Raw genomic sequence first — 22,573 nt, 5'->3', positions numbered from 1 at the left:
ACCTATTCATCACTTTCCCCCTCCCCTGAACACTGGGAAACCACTGATCTTTTTACTGTCTTTATAGTTTTCCCTTTTCCAGAATGCCATATATATGAAATTATATAGTATGTAGTCTTTTTATACACGTTGTTCACTTAGCAATTTGCATTTTGGGTTCTTCTATGTCTTTTTATGGCTTGATAGCTCAGTTCTTTATGTTGCTGAATATTATTCCTTTATACACATGCACCAGTCTACTTTTTTTTAATTAAATGGTTAAAAGTGTGGGTTTATATATTTTGTTTCAAGCGACTAATTTATTTTATAATTGAAAGCATACTATATATTTTGTTTGTTTTTTTAGAATATAACTTTTTTAGGCAATGCCAAGTAAATTTTGATGTATGTCTAGTCAATCCTATTAATATATACCTGTAGAACAACATTTTTGGAATAATACAGTAGTTTTGTTTTAATATATGTTACTTGAATTGTTTCCTCACTTTTGCTGATATATACTATGAATTTAAAAGTACTTTACCAGTTTAAAGCATACTCACTGACACGTTTTATATGTGGTGAAATTTTGCTTTCCATGTGCCTAGGAGGAGGGTGGGTTGCAAAGTTAAATGGCACATGATAAACTATGCTGAATTCAACCACCAAATCAGGAGCAAACCACCACTCTATTTTTTCCTTTTTTTTTTTTTTTTTTTTTTTAACCTGGAATCCTTGTTTCTTATATTATCACTTCCCTTCCCTAACAAATTTGTTTACTTTTTCAAACCATCTCCCCTTTGTTGAAAAGGTTCTATTTGCATGAACTCTGCATCTGACCATCTAAATTCTGAGACTATAATCTATCAATTCCTGCCCTTCTTCTATGTATTTCCCTTTCCACCTCTACATTCATTCTACATGAATGAATGAATGATGTCTCCATGATTCCACTTCTGGTTTCTGAGATGCATGACATGTTTAGTTCTAGGTATCGATTCCAAAAGCTTAGGTTTATGTCCTTGGTTCCAATGCTCAATTAGTTCTATGACAATGAACACGTTTTTAACTTCTGTGGTTTCAGTTTCCTTATCGAAAAATGGGAATAACAGTAGTATTGCATAAGAATTAAATTTAACAATTCAAGTAACCTTCTTAGCACAATGCCTGTTGCATAGCAAATGCTCAAGTAGTATGAACAATTATTATTGTTAAATTGACATTCCTTGACTTATGAATGTGAAATACGATTGTACTCTTGCCAGAACCCTGAAGATTTGTTTTTCCTTGCTGATTGTTAGGAAATATCTTTCTCTCTCCATTGCTACTCTCAAAGATATTCTATCCAAGCATCTCCCACCACCACCCACCTGCAACGCACAAGTGCACACAAACACATACTCAGAATAATACTGTCAACAAACTTAGCCTCTCAGAGAAGGTTCTTCCTTAAGTCCTCCAATAATCCCTGAGACAAGGAAACAGTAGAAGACCAATTTCATTCCTTTTTTAAAAAAATAAATTTATTTATTTTATTTATTTATTTTTGGCTGCGTTGGGTCTTCGTTGCCGTGCACGGTCTTTCTCTAGTTGCGGAGAGCGGGGGCTACTCTTCGTTGTGGTGCGCAGGCTTCTTATTGCGGTGGCTTCTCTTGTTGCGGAGCACGGGCTCTAGACACGCGGGCTTCAGTAGTTGTGGCACGTGGGCTCAGTAGTTGTGGCGCATGGGCTTAGTTGCTCCACGGCATGTGGCATTTTCCTGGACCAGGGCTCGAACCCGTGTCCACTGCACTGGCAGGCAGATTCTTAACCACTGTGCCACCAGGGAAGCCCAAGGACCAATTTCATTCTGTTATACATCTTTCTGTAGTTCTTTAAGATGAGCATTTCCATATATTCTCTGAAAGCTCCATATGGTTATAAAAATAAAAGAAATACAGAAATACAGATTCTCATCATAGGTTGGAATAGATGCCTTTGTTACTTCAAAACATTGTAATTATTTATTTCAATATGTTAGAGCTTAAGTTCATCCCTGACAGATGGTTAAAACATGGTGAGTGAAAAGCATTAGTAATTTAACATATTTAAGCTACCTGGAAAATTAGCAACTTTGTGACAATTGAAAAATCATTTCCCTATGTGATTTAGGCAAGGCTGCAAGGATTTTCTTTAAATAATATAAAACAAATTAGAGAGATAGTAACAAAATTCAGGGGCCGTAAACAAAATCACATTAAAAGAGGATTTTCACAGTGTTAACTACTTAAAGAATAAAACATTTGAACTGTGCTCTGTAGTTTTAAAACCAGAAAAATAAATGTTTCTCGATTATTAGCTAAATAATTTGAGGTAGTTATTATTATTTACAATTTGACCAAAGTATTTATAAAATCATAATTGATATTGTTTTTTTTTTTTTTTTTTTTTTTTTTTTTGCGGTATATGGGCCTCTCACTGTTGTGGCCTCTCCCGTTGCGGAGCACAGGCTCCGGACGCGCAGGCTCAGTGGCCATGGCTCACGGGCCCAGCCGCTCCGCGGCATGTGGGATCTTCCCGGATCGGGATACGAACCCGTGTCCCCTGCATCGGCAGGCGGACTCCCAACCACTGCGCCACCAGGGAAGCCCTGATATTGTTTTTAAAGTTTAAATTAAAAGTATTATGAGCAGGTTTAGTAGCATAATAATCCAGGTCCTAAATGTACAATGGTTTCTTCAGTGTTTTTCATCCTATACAGTTTTTTCTTTCTATATCTACTTGCAATAACTGCTGATTTGTTAATCTAGAAACTCATTGAAATGAGTAGCAGAGTAAATCAGATGCTTCACTTCAGAGTTATGAATGCTTTAAGTGTTAACATGACTGTTGCTGAGACAATTCTTGAGTGTAAAGTCTTTGTTTTATTTAATATGGTTACTACTCGTTGTGACTTAGAACACTTTTTTTCCTTTTTTGTGTTTCTCTCTACAGAAAGCTGACCTTGCAGTTGCTCCACTGGCTATTACCTACGTTCGAGAGAAGGTCATCGACTTTTCCAAGCCCTTTATGACACTTGGAATAAGTATTTTGTACCGCAAGCCCAATGGTACAAACCCAGGCGTCTTCTCCTTCCTGAATCCTCTCTCCCCTGATATCTGGATGTATATTCTGCTGGCTTACTTGGGTGTCAGTTGTGTGCTCTTTGTCATAGCCAGGTAACATGCTCACTTTTGTGATTTTTTTGGCAATTGTTACCTCCTTTTTCTAACTAATAATTGTCAAAAGTCACAATCAATGTTACTTTTCTTTTCCTTTATTTCCCGTGGGGTGCTGGAGAATAATGAACTTTTAAGAGTCATATAACTTATTATAATGTACTCTGATGCCTTTTTGGCAGAAAGCATGCTGGCTGTGTCAGTAAGCTATAAGTGTGGTAGAGTTTACTCTTCTGAATAAGAAGCTAGAAACAGTTCAAGTCACAGTGATATAAAAATTATTTCCTCATTTTCAAAATTTATCTTGAACCAGGTAGCAAAACACTATGTTTTATTTATTTGAATTAATAAAACAGTTATAAGAAAAATCAAAGTGGTAACATTTAAAAGGAGGCTTTTAAAAACAAAGGCTAATTAAAAATAAGCATTTTAAGTATAAAAAGACTACCATGATTTTTTACATAAAATTTGTCTTTTTTTTTTTTTGTTCACAGAATATATCACCACAAAAAATTGCCTTTTTTTTTTTTTTTTTTTTTTTGCGGTACGCGGGCCTCTCACTGCTGTGGCCTCTCCCGTTGCGGAGCACAGTCTCCGGACGCGCAGGCTCAGCGGCCATGGTTCACGGGCCCAGCCACTCCGTGGCATGTGGGATCTTCCTGGACCGGGGCAGGAGCCCATGTCCCCTGCATTGGCAGGCGGACTCTCAACCACTGTACCACCAGGGAAGCCCATAAATTGCCTTATTTTTGTTGACATGTAGGGTATATTTCAATCATAGCATCAGAAACTCAAATGCCTAAGTGAAAAAATACATATTTTTATGATGGCTTTTAAAATCTATGATATAGCTCAATATATGTTGCTTTTGCTACTTTATTGTTACTCTGGAAGTGGAAATTTGTAATTATTTTTCATTTATGCTTACCTCACTACCAAATTTTCAACAGATAGATTATTTTGATATGCTTTAGCTTATTTTTGCCTTAATTAAGGAGATTAAAACTATCCCTGGGCTCAGAGCTCTACTGTTACTGGAATGACTTTGGGAGTCACATACTCATTATAGTCTTTGAATTTTTATATTCTATCAGATATCAGAAAACTCTAAATCCAAGATGAATTAGAATGCTACATATAATTTTTCATGTTGATAATAATACTTGTATAAATATAAGTATTTTTGCCTTAAATTCAAAATTAAGTATTAAATATGTGGGTTATTTTTTCAGTTAATTTATGTGGGTTCTTCTGATCAATTATCACTAAGGATATTTGTCCTTCCTTGAACTTTTTTTAATGAAGTCATATTTTTGTTCCAAGCAGTGAAAAACACTTAGTTTATTCAATTAAAAAATAAATAAAATCATTTTAGAAGTAGCATAATATTTTTGATATATTTTTATATGTTTACATTTTATAGTTATGCACATAGATATTTCTGATACATTTACACATAAATGTTATACAGATTATAATTTTCTACCTAATAGGTTCAATATTAACACGAGTCCTTCAGAAAATTATCAGTTGTATTTGACTGAAAATTTGTATTGGAACCATATATGCATATAGCATTTGTAGTAATATGGTAGATTGAGTTAAAATTTTTATTTGAAGTTTAGAGTTTTTCCCCCCAAATGAGAATTTGGAGTATGAAGTTCATAAACTTTAAGCTCCAGTTTTTTCCATAGCTTGTACAAATAAAAAAGCCTTCTCATTTTTGAGCATCTTTGGACCAATTGCATCTTTTTTATAGTGACCAACACAAAGCTTCCTGTTTTATATGTGTGTAGAGAAGTGAGTTCACAGATTACAGCTTAAATAATTCAATGACTAGAGAACTCTACAGCCTTCCCACAGAACAAAAAGAAAAAAAAATATTCTGAAGTATAGAAAAAACGTTTCTTGATGTCTATAGGTACACCTGTTCCCTCTTAATCAAATTAACTAAAGTTCTCAGGAAGGATATAAATAAAGCCTAGAGGAACATGTCCTGAGACAGTTGTGATGCAATAGTGTGGCCATCAGTCAAGCTGAATTAAGTTCTAATAGCAGTTTCCAGGGGATCCTAAGCAAAGACTATTGTGTTACTTCAAATTAGAAATTTTAGATATTTCTAATTTTCTGAGCCCAAATCTTCTAAAATTAGATTCAAAAGCAGATAGTGAAACATCTGAATTTTTTTACAGCTTAAAAGAATATTAGCAAATAGAGACATGTGGTATGGATATGCACTAATCTAACTTCTAAAAATTTCTAAAACTCTCACTTTATATCAAATAATATAATATCTGTAGACTTATGATAACCTGTATTAATTTTACACGAAAGAAATTCATCCATGTCTTTCTATCTGAGAACATAACATTAACTGGTGTGCCATTTTTTAGGGTCTTTGAATTTTAGAATATTACTGTTGAATTTTGTCAGTGATTAAATGAACGGATTTGAAAATGATTCTATTTCAGCATCTTATTCAACGATGTGAAATGAAGTTTATTATCTTCATTTATGGGTAAATAACAAATATTCTATTAAATAATAAATAATATAGGATATCCTATATTAAGTAATAAATAATATTACATATTCTTGGTAAAGTAATATGTAATATAAAAATCAATTCTTTACAGATTATCTCAGAATATTTTCTTCAATTCTCAACATTATTATAATCTTGTATAAATATTGTCAAATTAAAAAACACACTAAAACTCAGATTAAAAGAAAGTTTCTTGAGTAGAGTCCATTTAAATTCTAAACTGAACCTCCAAAACCAGATGATTTTGTATAAGTAAAATCCACTCTGACCAGGTATTGCACTCTTGCTACCGTGAAAGTAGTTCATGATGTGCGAATGACAGGAAAATGTCTAAATTTCAATTGTAGAACTTAATTACCTTTCTAACCAAAATGACATCATGATTATTTGTTATCAGTTCAAAATGTAGCATTTTTATTTTATCTGTGAAAAAAGATTATGTCTTATGCCATATAGAGATCACAGATGAACATATTAACATCATTACTGATGTCAAAATAAGTATGGCATTTCCTTTATGTATATTCTTTGTCCTAATGATTACAAAGAAAAGAAAGACAAATTACATTAAAAAATTCTCAGATATCTGTTTTATTTTCACTGAAATTCAGAAAACAAAGTTCTAAAATAATACCACTTCAACAAAAAAATTTATATTTATTAACAGATATTATGCTATATTGAATTCTAAGAAGTTATATAATATCTACTTAGAATTAAAATAAATTTTATCTCAAAATTAAAATATAGTAAATGATTTAAATATCATTAAAATTTTTAATTGGCATTACTTTACTTTTGTTTCAATCACCAGCTAATATTGTCCCAATTATTATTGTTACAATTAATCTTCTATGTCTTTTTAGCTACCAAGCCACACCTTCAATTTGTTTTCTGTTTCCTCTTTAATTATTCCATCAATCATTCACTCAATTAGTCAAATATTTCTTGAACGTGTAGTGAACACTGGATAATTAGGATTCCAGGAAGTATTATACATTAATTTATATCCCTCATCTATTCATTAATTTATTCAGCAAGTATCTACTGATTACGAATAATGTTCTGAGAATTATACCAGATGCTTAAATCCAAGAACAAACATGGCTTGATACATTTTTTCATTAATAAACTCATAACCAATATGTTTATCTGACAATAAATATGTATTGGCCTTGAATGAAAGTCATGAAAATGTTTTATAGTTATCCAATGTTTTTTTAATGAATTACATGTATTTTAAATATATTTATCTAAAAATGACTTGTAACGTATATTTCACTGAAGAGAAATATACAACTATAAAGAAAATAAGACATTAGGCAGATTGTTAGTTATCATTAGAATACTAGATTTGAGGCTTATTGAATATCTGCTGTATCATAGTATTAACAATATTACATTTGTGATAAATTTGTGATAATTATTAATAGATTATATGTTTTAAAAATTAAATTTAAAAGTAAATAATGATTGTTACCATTTTAATATTTCCCCTAAACTTCATTTTATAAGAAAAAAGATTATCTAAGAAATACTTGAAAATGCTCTAAATTTATTTTAGCAAGTGTTAAGAAAAAAATACATTGTCTTATTTGTCTTGGTATGGTTTTATAATCCATGATCTCTTGCAAACAGTTGCATTGTTGTTTATAGCATAATGACATAATCAGCATGCTTATCTGAATTAGCTGAGAACTCTTATTTAAGAGTAAAGATGAACCTGAGGTACTGCATTCTAGATATAGAATGACCTTATCCTAGGTATTCTAAGAATAGCTCTTGGCTGACAGAGGATTAGGAAGAAATCTTGTCCATGACGGGCTTGTGCTTAATCATATATGCCCCTAGATCTTTTTCCCTCTCTTTCTATTCTTTTCTTCCTTTGATCTAGGTTTATTAGTATAGGGATGGCAATTAGTCATATAAAAAGCCTATTTATGGAACCCACCCTTTACACTAATGAGAGATATTTTTCACCTTGCTTCAAATATTTCCTTTGTTAAAAAAATAGATAATATTGATATAATAGATCCTATTTATAAAATAAGTCAATTTAAATTATTATAATATTAAAGAATTTAAAATTTTCTTTTAGCCATAGGTGTCACCAAGACAACCAGAGCTGTTGTGAAATTTAGCATGTAAATTTTGGTCTAAGGTCCTTAGTAATTTGATATACAAAGATGAATAACTGAAGGTTGAACTTAAAAGAAAGGAATACTGGTATACACATTTACCTCCAACAGGATTGATGTAACCTTAATAATTATTCACTAAGCATATAAGAACTTTGTATATATTATTTTGAGATTGGCATTTTAAAATTAAATACAAATAAACTCTGGAGAAGAAAAATAATACTATACCAAATTTGGTAGCAATAAATTATTACAGAAATTTCTTAGATTACTTAAATGAACAAATGATTATGCCAAATATAGGAAAAAGAGAAAAAGAAGAGAAGAAATTTTGACCAACCTGGCTTTCTTAGCAAGAATAGCAAATCAAGGATACTCAATGTGTCATATACATAAGATTCGTTTTTCTAAGTTAAAAAGAATATAGGAATTTCTTGTATGATTTTGCATTGAATTACTTTGCCTGGTTTTTAAGATATTAGAATATCATCTATTATATTATTGGATTAGGTTGCAGGGGAGCAAGGGACAGTCTCCCTAGAATCTGCTCAAAGGCTTATTATTACAGTGACTGCCAGGCCCGACTTGACATACATTTTGGCTCTAACATGGTCTGTGGTCACAAGATGACAAGACTATTGCCTTACTGAGAGTCCTTATAGTTGCAAAAATATTCTGTATTTCTCTTGGAGCTCAGAGGTAAAGATCTTCTAAACATAGTGTTTTTGATGGTTTAACCGAGTTTAGAAAACCATGTCGAAAGTGCTTGCATTAACAGCTTTGATCTCGGCTCCTAACTAGTGTGCAATAGCTTTTATATTCCTGTCACAATAATAGGTGACATTTAATGTATGGTGAAGGGCAACAATGAATTATTATGCACTTGGAAATGGATTACTCTTTTGGTGGGATGTTCAATGTTAAACTAATCTGCTGTCAAAAAGACTGTTGTCACGTTGAAATGAAATGCCAATTTTGTTGCATGCCTTTGCCACCAACTTTCCCACCTCTTACTAGAAAAGCATTTCAGTTTTACGTAACATAATTTTAGATGTATTTTACTTTTATGTTTTGTTTTTTTTTAACTCTAGTGTATTACAGGGAAGCCTATCTATTATTCCTCTTCCCATTTAGAAATTTTCCTAGAATTTAATGGAAATTTGGTTTGAAATAGTACTGTTCTGCTAGTATGCCTTTCACACCTAGGAAAGTGATTATTATAATTGTTTATACTAAGAAATTCCTCAATTATGGACCTAAAAGTCAACATTGAATAAAACTAAATGCACTTTCAAATTACGTTTCCATAGGAGTTGAGGCTACTTCTATATTAACAGATTTTTTTTTACAATTGCTATTTGGCAAAACCATTATAAAATAATTTACCTCTTTATTTTTAATGGTTCCAATAATATTCATGGTTGAAAGTATAAATGGAGTCACTAACCGAGAAAAAAATTCTTAGTTTTTGTAATTGGTAGAACCAAACCAATTGAAGCTAAGTTGAGTCAGTGAGTTATTTTCAACTATGGTGAATATGGTATCTAGACAATTGAGACAGTAGAAATTTTCACTGAAATTATCTGTGTAGGAGAAAGAAGATAATCTCAGTCATCATAAGAGAAAATAAACATATTCCACTTCTCAATTTTATAATTATGCTAGACATTTACAAGAATAAAAGATTTGATAAAAACAGAGTAAGACAAAGACAATTTAAAGTTAAAGTGATTTTTTTTGGTAATCTAATCAAATGCTTCTTGACATTTTATTTTAAAGATAATTATGCTTGAGTATCTTTTAAAAGTTTCCGCATCTCTTTCCAAATTATTTTTCCACATAAAAATGTTTTTGATTATTAGGACAAAATTAAGTATAAATGTAACAACAGAAGTTTGATAGCCCATTTTTATTGTCTGTATCCTATGGATAATTTTTTTGCCTCTGTGCCTTTACTTGCTTCCATCACTGAATTGAATTCAAAGACTCCTAGAAGCAAGAGAGCTTCTTCTGTCCAGTCATTGCAAGTATGTCCATTCAATAAATATCTGGGCCAATGAGCTTCTGAGAACTATGGTCACCCTATGATGACTTGTTTCAATTTAGAAGTTCCACAGTGCCTAGCTCAGTAAATCACAGAAACTAATTTTAATAAATTACAATATATAGAGTCACATTAAGAAACTTGAGAATGCTAAAAACTTGAAGTTCAATTTTACTAAATTATTATATTTGCTACCAAAAAATGGCATACCTCTGTTCTTAATGAATCCTTTATGGAACGTGTAGTTATATTTTACACACACACACACACACACACACACACACACACTCATACATGCACACTTCCTGATGAGAAGCAGTACGTTGTAAGAAATTTTTTTCTTTGAAAGATTTGGAAAAGGAGTGTAGTGGCTCTTTGTCAGTTGCTACCATGTCTCTTGTACATTTCTCATTAGCTAATTAAGATTGAAAAGCTAATAGGACAAGAACAATACTGTGAATGGCTTGTTTCTCTTTTTATTTTTTCTTTGCTTGCTTTTCCTTTTATTTTTTTTGACGATTAGAAAGAAATTCTTTGAGGTGACTCTTTAAAAAGAACCGACAAGATGAAAAGAACCCAGAATTTCACCAAGTGATGCACTTACTCTTCAATATTTTGCAATTTCTCGGTAGCTACTTCTCCCATAACTGCAGAGGACTGTGAATTGTTTGTAAGAAACTATCTTCCCAGCTTGTTTTGTCTGTGTTAATTATCAAAACAAAACTGCACTTCTCTCTTTCCAATTGTCCCCTTGGACTTTTGGGGGTTTTCTCAGCCACTTAAGAAAGGTCTTCACAATCTGAAACTATCCCAGGAAAGTCAGTGTCTTTTAAAAATAATTTAACAATGTTCTTTATAAAATATTTTAATCTACAGTGTCTAGTCAAGAGAGGCCAAAGCTTTTACATACACCTTGAAACAGTGGAGTCTGTGCAGGAAGCCAGTGAAACAAAGATAATGAGTAAAGAAAGAAATATTCTCTAGGAGTCTGTTTCTTTCTTTCTATATATGTTTGTACAATGATTGAGAGTACTGTGCTCAAAAAGGTAGTTGTCTTAAGAAATATAAAGGAAATAGATCATTTTTTTCCTTTAATCATAAGCATGGTGCCTAAATTAGTAACATTTTTACTTGGATAAATCTGTCCCTTTGCTGCCAGTTTTTTAGTGTAAGAGTTCTTTCCGATTGATGTTTCCTATGTAGTCTTGTAGTGGGCCGGTGGGTCACGTGAAGGAAGTGACTGAGAGAGAAAAGGAAGAAAACTAATATATACTGCATGTCAACAATAGCCAGGAAGAGATTAATTTATTAGCTGTTTTCAGTAACTATTTTTATGGTTTAAGGAATGAATAGATATACATCACCCCTGCTCCCATACCTCTCACAAATGAGATTAGAGATGTTTACCCTTTGTTTAATGCTATTATTGTTACACTTTTAAAATTCTAATTTATTTTAGGGAGGAATTTTGTTTTTAAGGAAAGAAAACAGATTTATAAGAAAACAGAAAACAGACTTAGAAAAGGAACTTCTATCATTTGGTTCTTTTTTACTATCACATTAAATTCATCTCCCACCTTTTCCTTCTAAGATTTCAGAAAAAAAAAAAAAAGATGTTGGCTACTTTTTAAAAATATTTAAAAGAATGCTATAGTTAATATTTGCACTACGTGTTGATGGTATATTGCTTTATAATAACAGGTGATTGCTTAAAAGTATCACCCTAATTAGCTATGTTTAAGAAGTGTGTCTTTCTCTTTAGAACTGCAAATCAGAAAGCTTAAAAATTATTTCCATTCACTTGGGCGTCTAAGCAGGAGACACAAGCCATACATGTGCAGATTTACCTTATAAACTTACTCTCTAGAAATGCTGACTTTCTTCCCCTGAAAATTACTAGCTGTATATAGTAAAAGAATTGAACCACATTGTGAGATTTTCTGGAAACTAAAGATGCTATTGATATTGTTTTGATTTTTAAAAATAACTTACGGATGTGGGAGAAATATAAATGTTAAATGAAAATGTATGGATGTAATTTTTAGTGGTAATTTATGACTTTATTTCTTCATGCTATGTAACATAATGCACTCTATCCAAATAATTAATGAGTAGGAGATATAGTGTCATCAACCAGTGTAACTTCATTCATTACAGCATGTCACAACACCTTAATTGCTATAATTTTTTACATTCCATTACATAATTACATCATTCAAGTTAAATTATTTTCATATCAATCCTGTTGGGTATATATATGTACATATTTTTAAAGACAAAATATCATTGCTCTCTAAATAGCAATAGAAATTTCAATATGATATTTAGATAGAAAGAACTTGAAAGCATCTATTTTATATATAAATAGGATTAGTAAAACAAATGACAATACAAAGTATTCTGTTGGTTTTCAACACCTATAGTTTTAAATATTTTTACTTAACCATGCATACTAAGGGACACCGTAAAAATGTTATGTTATCTCTGTTAGAAATAAGTTGATTTTATACCTAGTTTTGAAATTTTGTTTGGAAGCCCAGAAACTAACCTGACAACTTTTATGACCCAAAATAAAACCTTATTAATACACATCTGCATTTTAAATATATGGTAATTCTTTCTATTTTATCTAATGTACCTTGAATTGAAACAGAATTTTAGTTTCAATACTTTATAACAAATATAAAAGGTCATTACCACTCCCCTTCCACCCCCGGCCTGGATATAGCTTAGTTTCCTGCTATTCTTTACAAGAGATGTTTAACCCTAAATTAATTATTTTAAAACATTACCCATGGTCACGTGCCCTGTCTGACTACTCCTGAGATGACAAAATTAGGTGAATGACTTTAAAATAGATTTCCCCATTAAATTAATGGACTTGATATTTGAAGCAAAGGTGAAATTGTAGGTTTTGAATGTTACTGGCATGATAAAATTTATAAACAGAATAGGGCTACAACTGTCATCTAAGTTGGTTCAGAATATGCACCTGAATATTATTTTAACATAATAAAATTAGGTAAGTGTTTCCCTGCTTCCCTTACTATTATTGGTACTGAAAATGGGGGTGCTGGGAGGTGTGTTAAATATAAGTTTAGCAATTCACTAGACTGACTGAAGATATATTTTGGAAACTGATACTACTAAGGTGATTTTACCAAAAAAAATTGAAAATAGTGAAAATTTTGCATGTGGAAGGAGATGCAAAAGCAAGTTACATGCAGGGAAACGTATGTTGATTTCAAAATTTTCATATTACTACTTCAATTTTCAATTAGGGCTTCAAAATTTTTTAATTAGGAAGGTATTTTTATAATATAATTTATAATATGCTTTTATATTTTATAAAAATTTTATAATGTTTTCAGTCTGGAAGATATTTTTATAATATAATTTATAATATGCTTTTATATTTTATAAACATTATTTTATAATGTTTTAAGTCTTCCTTCTGCCAAAAATTTAAAATATTTATGCTGATATTTCTTAATTCAGTTATTTGAGCTGCAAACAAAAATAGTGAATGCTTTCCAAACATACTTCAGTTGTTTTAGATACTAAACTGCATATATGGTGCATACACTTAATTTTAAAATATTTTATTGATATAGTTGGTCCAATAGAGTATAATTTCAAAAGATATTTACCTGAAGAAAAGAAAGCCCACAAGTCATTAACCCTTGTGAAACTTTATTAAAATTAAAAATTGAATGAGGAAAAAAAGCCTTATGAGCCTTGCATGTTTATGGTAGCTTATTTGCTATTTTTGTATAATCCAGATATTTGCATATTAGCTAAATCAATTTAAATGTCCAAATGATGCTTAGAAAATCAAATGCTACCTTTTCAATGCTAGCTTCAAGTTCTTGTTAGTTCTTGTTGATAACCTCATTTACTGAGTGTCCATTTTTTTAAAAAGCATAGTCTGTTTCATTTTTCCAGTATTAGAAACCACCTGACCACCTGACTGATCTGAGAACAGTCTTCCTTGAGCCTTTTAATACTGGACTTACTGCTTTTAAAATCCTTAGCAAGTGTGTTGCAAGCTAAACACTTGCTCCTGATCTGTAAGTCTAAGAGAGAATTCTTTCAAATGTAAATTATGCTCATATTGATTTTAAAATAACTACTTTTTAATATTTGTTACTTCACTTGCAAACAAATAGCTATATTGGTAAGAAATTATTGATAGGACAGACTTATACTTTCTGATGCAATGTTGATATGTTGGACATTTTCCTTTTTATTCTCAATTTAAAGCCACTCTTAATTTAATTTGATTGGACAACTGAGAGTTTTTTAAAAAAATGGTATTAGCAACTATTTAATGAGACTGCAGAAAAGCCATTGTATAGTATAAAAAATAGATTCCACCTTTAAGTGTAGCAATGTGTATTTTTTATTTTACATTTGTAAAATTAAGTCTGGATTTTATGGCAACCAAAATAATGCCTTTCCTTCAGAAATCTTAAAAGAACCCAAAGAAGATTATAGTAAGTACTTTTTTTATTCCATTCAATAAAAACAATCTGAGCTAGTTTAAAACTTAAATAAATTGTAGTATACCATTAAGACTTAATTTTATTAAAAAAATATTTCTTAGGATAAGAGTAGATCACAAGAATTTGAAATCAGCCTATTGTTGAAGTTAATTTCCTACGTCAAATATAAATTTTAATGGGAATCAGTAGGAAGTCCTACATTTTGAAGACATTGTTTCTAGTTAACCATTTGTAGCTGATAGTGATATTTGGTTTTACTTAAGATTCTATTTTTAAATAAAAATTGATCACAATTTAAATTTGTCATGAATAAATTACAAATCACTGGAACTGATCATTGTTACCATCTCATTAAGCCCTCCCAATCCATTTGGATCTACTAAATAATATGTTCAATAGCATATTATTGTAGCATTCACGTACAGATAATCCTTGTGCTTCACTCTATGTAAATCTGGTGACTTTCTGGCATTAAAGCTACCAATTAAACAGTGCCACGGTTAATTAATGAACAATGTAAGGCATAAAATTTTAACATGAATGATGTGTATTGTTCAGTGGTGTGATAGTAATTGTTTGATAACTGACTATGACAATGAGAGAGGCTTTTATTTGTGGTAATTGCCAGTTTTCATGGTATTAAATACTATCACTATGGCTAATATCAAGCTACCAGTGGAGTCTCACTGAGCATGGAGTTGGGAAATAGGTGTAAAATTGGCTCTCACAAGCCATTGTGAGTTGGCTCCAGCATACTGCTAGTATATACCATGTTCAAATGATGGGAAAAGTATAGGTCATAAAAGTGAATAGCAGGTTGTCCAGGTGGAATGTGCTTATACAGATACGCAAGATGCATCACAAAGATATATGGACGATAACAACAAGGTTATAAAGCTGTAAAAGGAAAAGTTAAGGGTTGGGTTTTTATTAATACAATTAGAACCTTTGCAGTAATTCTAAACTTAAAGTCAATACCAATTGATCCTTTCACTGATGAAAATAATTTGATATCTAAACAATTTGCATAATTTCTTGAAGTCAACTGCATATTAAAATAACTAAAAAGAGAAAATACACTGAGGAAAACATTAGCTATATGACAATCTCATGGAATATTATTGTGAATGCTGATGTTTTCTGAATTATTGTGATTTTTTCATCATATTAGGAAACTTTAACTCTTTACATGGAAAATGTTTAATCATGAAATGGTCTTCCTTGCTTATAATTTTTAATCAAAAATTCTAAAAGGATAAATTTTCTAAGATTATTCAGTAACAATATTATAAATGTCAATAATGTCCTCTGAAAGTTTAGTAATAGGTTCAAACCTGTGTTAATAGGAATAGCTTGGTTAATAGGAATAGTGTGGTTAATAGGAAATCTGATGAAACAGTTATGAAAATAAATAGGGGGATTATTGTTCTAATGGAGCCTTAAGCTGGGCAAGTTTGAAACAGCTGCTGAAGGTGGTAAGGAACTTGGTACCTTCTATCTCTGTGCTACACTATTTTTAGACTGAAGCTTTCATTCTCATGATTGCAAGATGGTCACGGCAACATCAGGCATCATATTTGTGTCCCAGGCAGGAAGACAGTAGGGAAAAAAAGGCAAAAGACAAAAGACATTGCCTTTTAATTCAGAAAGGAAATGATTCCTCTGTCTACATTTTATTGGCTAGAATTATTTTAGCTGGATATTCCTGCCTGCAAAAGAACCTGCATATGTGAATTTCTTTTATCTGGGTATACTGCCACCTCGGTTCTTTTGTAAGTAAGAAAGATGTTATTGGCTATGTAATTGACTGTGTCTGCCACAGGTATTATTAAATTGTGAAGCATCATTTGGTCACACATGAAATTCTCTCAGATTTCTTATTTCAAGTTTCAAATTCTGACGTTTTCTTTCTCTTTCTCATCTGTTATCAGGGTGTCTGCCTCTAAGCAACCTGACTACTTCCTTCCGTTTTATTATTTTAAACTGGCGTTTTCTTTAAAACAAGTTAACGAAGCTTGTTTTAAAATGTATGAAAAGTAAGTGTAAATATTTCACATTTTAGAGGTCTGTATTTTCTTTCTGGTCCTGGCCTATATTCTTGAGACAAGAATTTACAAAATTAGCTTTGTGTAAGAAGCATGAATTGTTACCCTAATATCTTAAATGATGCTATAAAAATATAAATTTTCAATCCTGTAGAAAATAACTCTGGTTTATTCTTGATGTGGAATATTATACCACATCAATGCTTTCCCCAACTTTTCTAAAGCAATGAAGAAGTTGGAGCTTAATGAAAATGTGTAGGCTTCATACACACTATATAAATGAATTATACCGTATTATAAGGTATAATACAAAATATTAGATGATAAGCTGCTTCTAGAGGGAAAAAAATGAACCCAAGCGAGTTCTATGATCAAATAAGGTCAGGACAACTATGCACTAGATCCTCCTCTTAGAGATTAATTATTAACAAATTAAAGGCTCTGAAAAGACTTGCAATAAAAAAAAATCAGATCATGTTACCTTAACTCAATTTCCAAACATTTTTGGCCATGGACATTTTTATTCTTTTAATCTTACCTTGTCTCTTATTACATGTTCTCCATTAATAGCAGTCAATTAATTTGCTGAATCAAAGGTGCAAAGCATTGCTTTAGTGTGTAAGTTCATTTAAATTTTTTGTTTTTATCATACACATTCTATGTAGATTAATGAAATAACCTATACCAGACTGAGCATTCATGCTCCTGATTCCTCAAGGAATTACTGTCAGCACTCATTTTGCTGATATGAAAAAAGTTTCCATCACATCTATTAAATGGCAGTTTATGACAATATTACTTGTATTAATATTTAAAGTTTTAAAAATTATTTTTATAATTCCTTCCATTTTTAATATACTGCTTTGTAAAAGTAAAATAATGAATGTGAAAATTTTAAGTTTTATTATGTAATTAAAAACAAATTCCTTCCATTTAAAAATCTGGTGTTGGGACAACTCATTATTTGTGAACTTGGTTAGAAAATCAAGTTTTGCTATTAAATTATCAGAAAGACACTCATTGAATATTTTGGAAAACACTTCCCTACATGCATTAAAAGTTAAAAAATAATTGGAAAAAAACCTTATTTTGGAATAATGATAAATTTAACAAGCAAACTCTGTTTTATATTCTGGGAAATTATGATTTGAGTGCAAACATGTGGCTTAAATAAATTCCAGTTTTATTAGTATTACTCTATGTGTTAGAGGAGGAAGTGTTTTACAAAATAGTTGATAATTTATTTGGATTTATTGCAAGGATGAAATTAATTATCTATTTGTATATAAATGATCAGCTCTCTCTAGGTAGATGAATTATGTAGATTTTAATTTGCGACATAATTTTGAAGCTACTACATCTTTTTATGAGGGCATAATCTTTTCAGAATTTTATTTGTCTAGCTTATGACCCACACTCTATAAACAGGGCTGAATGGTCACTGTATTTTAAATCTCATTTACATATTAGACAACATCAAATGATAATTATTAATGTTCTATTTCTATATGGAATACAAGTACCATAAGTGCAAAAAACTAGAAAATAAGTAGTGAATTCAGCTGACATGTGAGCCTAGAGTATCTAAAACTCAGCTATAGTGATATTAAAATGGCCTGCCTAGGCACAACGAGCAATATTTATCTACATGCTTCTAGTTTGCTCATCTTATGCAGGTTGGACAGGTAGCAATTTTGAATGGCTCATCTTAAAATGAATGCAATTATAAAGGATTATATGGTCCATCCTGCAAGACATTTACTCATTTACTCTTTTTTTTGCAGTCTTCTAGCTCCTCGTACATACTCTCATTTACAGTTAATGGAAAATATTAGGTCTTAGCCGATTTCAAATAAAATATGCTGTTAGATAAAAGCTTCATAAATGTCAGCTACACTTTCTCAGATTTAGACCAGGTGTTGTTCATTTGTTTTTTAGAATCAATGAAAATATGTCGTTTATTTACTTTATCATCATAAGATGGTGTGTATCCTAATATTAAGTCTATGGTCATAGTTTATAACAAGACTGAAATTATATAAATTCAGACTAGGTTCTAAATAATACACCGTGATTTTTTGTTGTTCAATGATCTTTTCATTGTCTGAAAGTTATTTCCACCTTGATCTATCAAACTTCTCTGTCTCTTTCTACATCTATCAATTTATCAATAAGTATGAGCCATATAAATCACAATATGAATAATATATTTCCTTATGTATTTCCCATTCATAATTTCTAATATATATTTATTTGAGATTACCTGCCAGTGACTATACTTAAACTATTTCAGAAATAAAAAGGTAGAACTTTTATTTTTCAAGTTTGATTAAATGAAAAACCATATACTAAGATGATTTCAGAGTGAATGGAGAACTTTTGGATGCTGAGGGAGGAAGATAGTTTTTTATTTAAAACAAGTTCACTTGGGATTTAGAAAAAAAAGGTATTTACTGCTAGAAGAAGTTGGAACCGTCTATTTGACGAAACAGATAGTCGAGCTTGAGATACAAAATATTTTGAGAAATTAAAGAACTGATAGCTCAGATAAATGAACAGACACAGATGGACTGCTTGGCCTTCTTTCATGAGCATATTTCCTATTTTATTGGCTTAGGATAAATAAATATATTTAAATGAATAAAAATGCAGGAGAAAAATGCATCTTTTGGAAATATATAAAATATGTTTTACTCATATACATACATATATGCATGTGTGTGTATATATATACACACAGTATCACTGACCAGAAGTTAAAAACAATTCTTAATTGCATGATAAAACAACTCTTAATTATATAAATACAATATAAGAAGCAGTGATAGAAAAAATACTGATTAAAATAGAAATAGAATTTTGAGAACACATAGCTCATATCAATCCAATATAAAGTTTATAAAGTATATAAGCTCTGATATAATAAGTTTTAAAACATGTATTCTACAAAACTCATTTATTATATGCAGTTGTAGAATTTGAGCATTAAACAAAATTATTTAAAATTTAATATTTTTCAGAGAATAAAGAAACAGTTATCAGTGGTATATTTTTCTATATCAAAAACAAAAGAAAGATGTGATTATAATCTAATACATAAGTATTTTGTATATGTTAGTCTAAAGTCACTCTTTGCACTCAAAAGCATTATAAATAAGTTGAAATATTGTGAATAAATGGTAATTTCAGGAATCTTGACCAGTATAATTCTTATGGCATTTTAAAAATCCAAGTGATTAGGAAATTTCTTTGGTGGAAACAACAGTACATTTAGAAAATATTGTAAGTTTTGCTTAAACTTATTAACTGTATTCTGAAATTTTGTATCTAACATAGAAGGAACTAATATAAATGAAAATAATTTAGTAGGTTAAAGTCATAGAGAATTCATAACTTGACTTAAATTTTAGTAAATGGTTGCTAATCTACTATTAATGTTTACTACTTCTGTCTACTAATCTACTGTTGTGCCATAAAACTGCAGGTCTTTGAATCATCTCCTTTTCTGTATTTTATGTTAATCTGAATAAATGTTAGATAACTTTTAAAAGCTACTTTACAATTTCCCTATAAATTTATCTGTCATGGTTTTCAGTGTAATTGGTTGATTGACTAAAACAGAAATTCTGGGATCGTTTATGGACCTTTTACAATATAAAATGTTCTTTAAATACGTGCTTTCTTAGTTAAAGGTAACTAGTGTACTCTATTTTGTCTTCCTGGCCCCAGGTTTTCATTCTAGCATACTGTTGGAGAAGTTAAAGCTGCTTCCTTTGCCCACAAAATAAGTCAAATATCACATACAGGATAGGTGGTAACAGAGTAAAGATTTGCTTTACATAAAATTCATCTAATTATATAGGGTAGTATTTTCTATAACATTTCTAATAACAAACATTGCATTGATAAAGATGCAAAGATAATAAAATATAGTAGAACTAAAATAAATATTAAGAATAAAAATAGACATAGGTAGTTTTTTTCTGATGGTACAGTTGAAAGAAAATGATTTTAGGGAACAAGGCCGGGCAATCTTAGTTTCAAATTTAAGAAAATGTTTAAGGCATGGTTTTGACCAAACAAAAAACATGTCTGTAATCTGAATTTGTCCTTCCTGTTTACAACTGGTGCAGATTCTAAGAAATCATTAAAATAATTACATGGTCATACTTTGAATAGATTACAAAAATATTCATCGTAGAAACCCATATGTGATCTTCCAAATCAGTTTAGCTTACTATAATTTCCAAAACAGAAAGCAAGCTTTGTTGAGTAGGTAGGTTGAGTGATGGGGTGGGCTACCGGTAAATGTTTAAACACTGGTACAAAGCTATTTATTTCTTTATTTATTTTGAGGTACGCGGGCCTTTCACTGTTGTGGCCTCTCCTGTTGCGGAGCACAGGCTCCGGACGCGCAGGCTCAGCGGCCATGGCTCACGGGCCCAGCCGCTCCATGGCATGTGGGATCTTCCCGGACCGGGGCACGAACCCGTGTCCCCTGCATCGGCAGGTGGACTCTCAACCACTGCGCCACCAGGGAAGTCCAAAGCTATTTATTAATGATGAGGTTCACCTTATGTTATGTGTGTGAAAATAATTAGAAAGATGATCCACCTTCTAAATATGTGTCAAATTTATAAAATACCTGTGTCCAAACAATAGAATATCATCATATTTAGAGCTTGTTCCAATGTTAATAAAATAATCTAAGGCAATAATTCTTTTCTGGCATTAAGTAAATATGCCAAATGCTGTTTTACTTCTTGATATTCAAACTATATAACAAGTTATATCATTAGTTTTCTAAACCACCATGTACATACAAATCCATTATTAAGTGTATCCCTATTTTTTGTAGCGTTCGGGTAATCTCACAGTGGCTGTGAGTCAGTGTTGCTACGTACTCCTAGTCCTAAATTCTTAACTATCTTTGTTTTAAAATGAGGAATTTTTTATTCATATTTATGAAAAGTAATTTTAATTGAATCAAAGGCAATCTGTTTTACAGTGAAAGTAAAAGCTCTAAACATATTAGTGATTCATGCATTAGAGCATAAAATAATTTAACCAGGTGCAAAATCCAAGCTAATCTAATGTTTGTTTTGGCCTTAAATGAAAACGTAACAAACAAAATTTATTCTTCCTGCCTTAAAGTGTTAAGAGATAGATAGAAGCTAAATAGATAAAGATGGAATGTCATCAACTAAAATCGAGTTAAGCAGTTTGTAATTTTGTGAGTTTTTTTTTGGTGATAAATATGTAGCATGTATTTATGAGTAAGGCACATAGCTGTAATCATATTGTATATTTGAGTATGTAGTATATTGAAATCATATGACTTTCTGATGTATTCCTTTTTTTCATTTTGTAAAAATTACAGTAACTACCCAGGTTTTCCTTTTAAATAATAGATTTAACCATTTATCTTGAAATTAAAACAAATAAGATGGAGTAGTGGGCTAAAGAATGCTGTAGGGGACTTCCCTGGTGGCGCAGTGGTTAAGAATCCGCCTGGTTAAGTGGTTAAGAATCCGCAGGGGACAGGGGTTCAATCCCTGGTCTGGGAAGATCTCACATGCCTCAGAGCAACTAAGCCAGTGTGGCACAACTACTGAGCCTGCTCTCTAGAGCCCGTGCTCTGTAACAAGAGAAGCCACCGCAATGAGAAGCCTGTGCACCACAACGAAGAGTAGCCCCCACTCACCACAACTAGAGAAAGCCCATGCGCAGCAACAAAGACCCAACGCAGCCAAAAATAAATAAATTTATTTTAAAAAAAAGAATGCTGTAGATATTCTAGCAAAATGATTGGATGACCATAACTAAAGAGAGTCATAGTAAAATACTACAGACATACAACACACACACACACACACACACATACACACACACACACACACACACACACACACACACAGACACTATGTGGCTAATGATTGTTTTGCCCTTTAGAGGATTTACTTCACATGTAAGTGTAGTGGTCCCTTACAGAGAAGCAGCCAATCACTGTATTTGTGTTCTTGCTTTCTTGTTGCTACCATTTCAATGTGAAGGCTGTTTTGTCTTCTGACAGGGATATAGTAAGCAAGGAAGACATGAGCTAGAAAGGAGAGGATA

At 31.3% G+C, this 22,573-nt stretch overlaps 1 protein-coding gene across 3 annotated transcripts in view; it reads left to right on the top strand.

Annotated features, from left to right (window-relative positions):
• Window positions 1–22,573, top strand: part of GRIK2 (glutamate ionotropic receptor kainate type subunit 2) — a 625,962-nt gene that overhangs the window by 480,634 nt on the left and 122,755 nt on the right. For 2 of the 3 annotated variants that reach the window (XM_065888797.1, XM_065888798.1), the window contains exon 11: window positions 2,953–3,176. The exons of the other annotated variant lie outside the window; for it this stretch is intronic. In XM_065888797.1, coding sequence (XP_065744869.1) covers window positions 2,953–3,176 — 224 coding nt within the window. The remainder of the gene's footprint in view (window positions 1–2,952; window positions 3,177–22,573) is intronic. 3 annotated transcript variants of the gene reach the window in all.

This window comes from Phocoena phocoena, chromosome 12 (genome assembly GCF_963924675.1).
Source record: "Phocoena phocoena chromosome 12, mPhoPho1.1, whole genome shotgun sequence".
In the NCBI taxonomy this organism is placed as follows: domain Eukaryota; kingdom Metazoa; phylum Chordata; class Mammalia; order Artiodactyla; family Phocoenidae; genus Phocoena; species Phocoena phocoena.
Note: the sequence above shows the minus strand (reverse complement) of the source record. Positions and strands in the feature narration are given on the sequence as shown.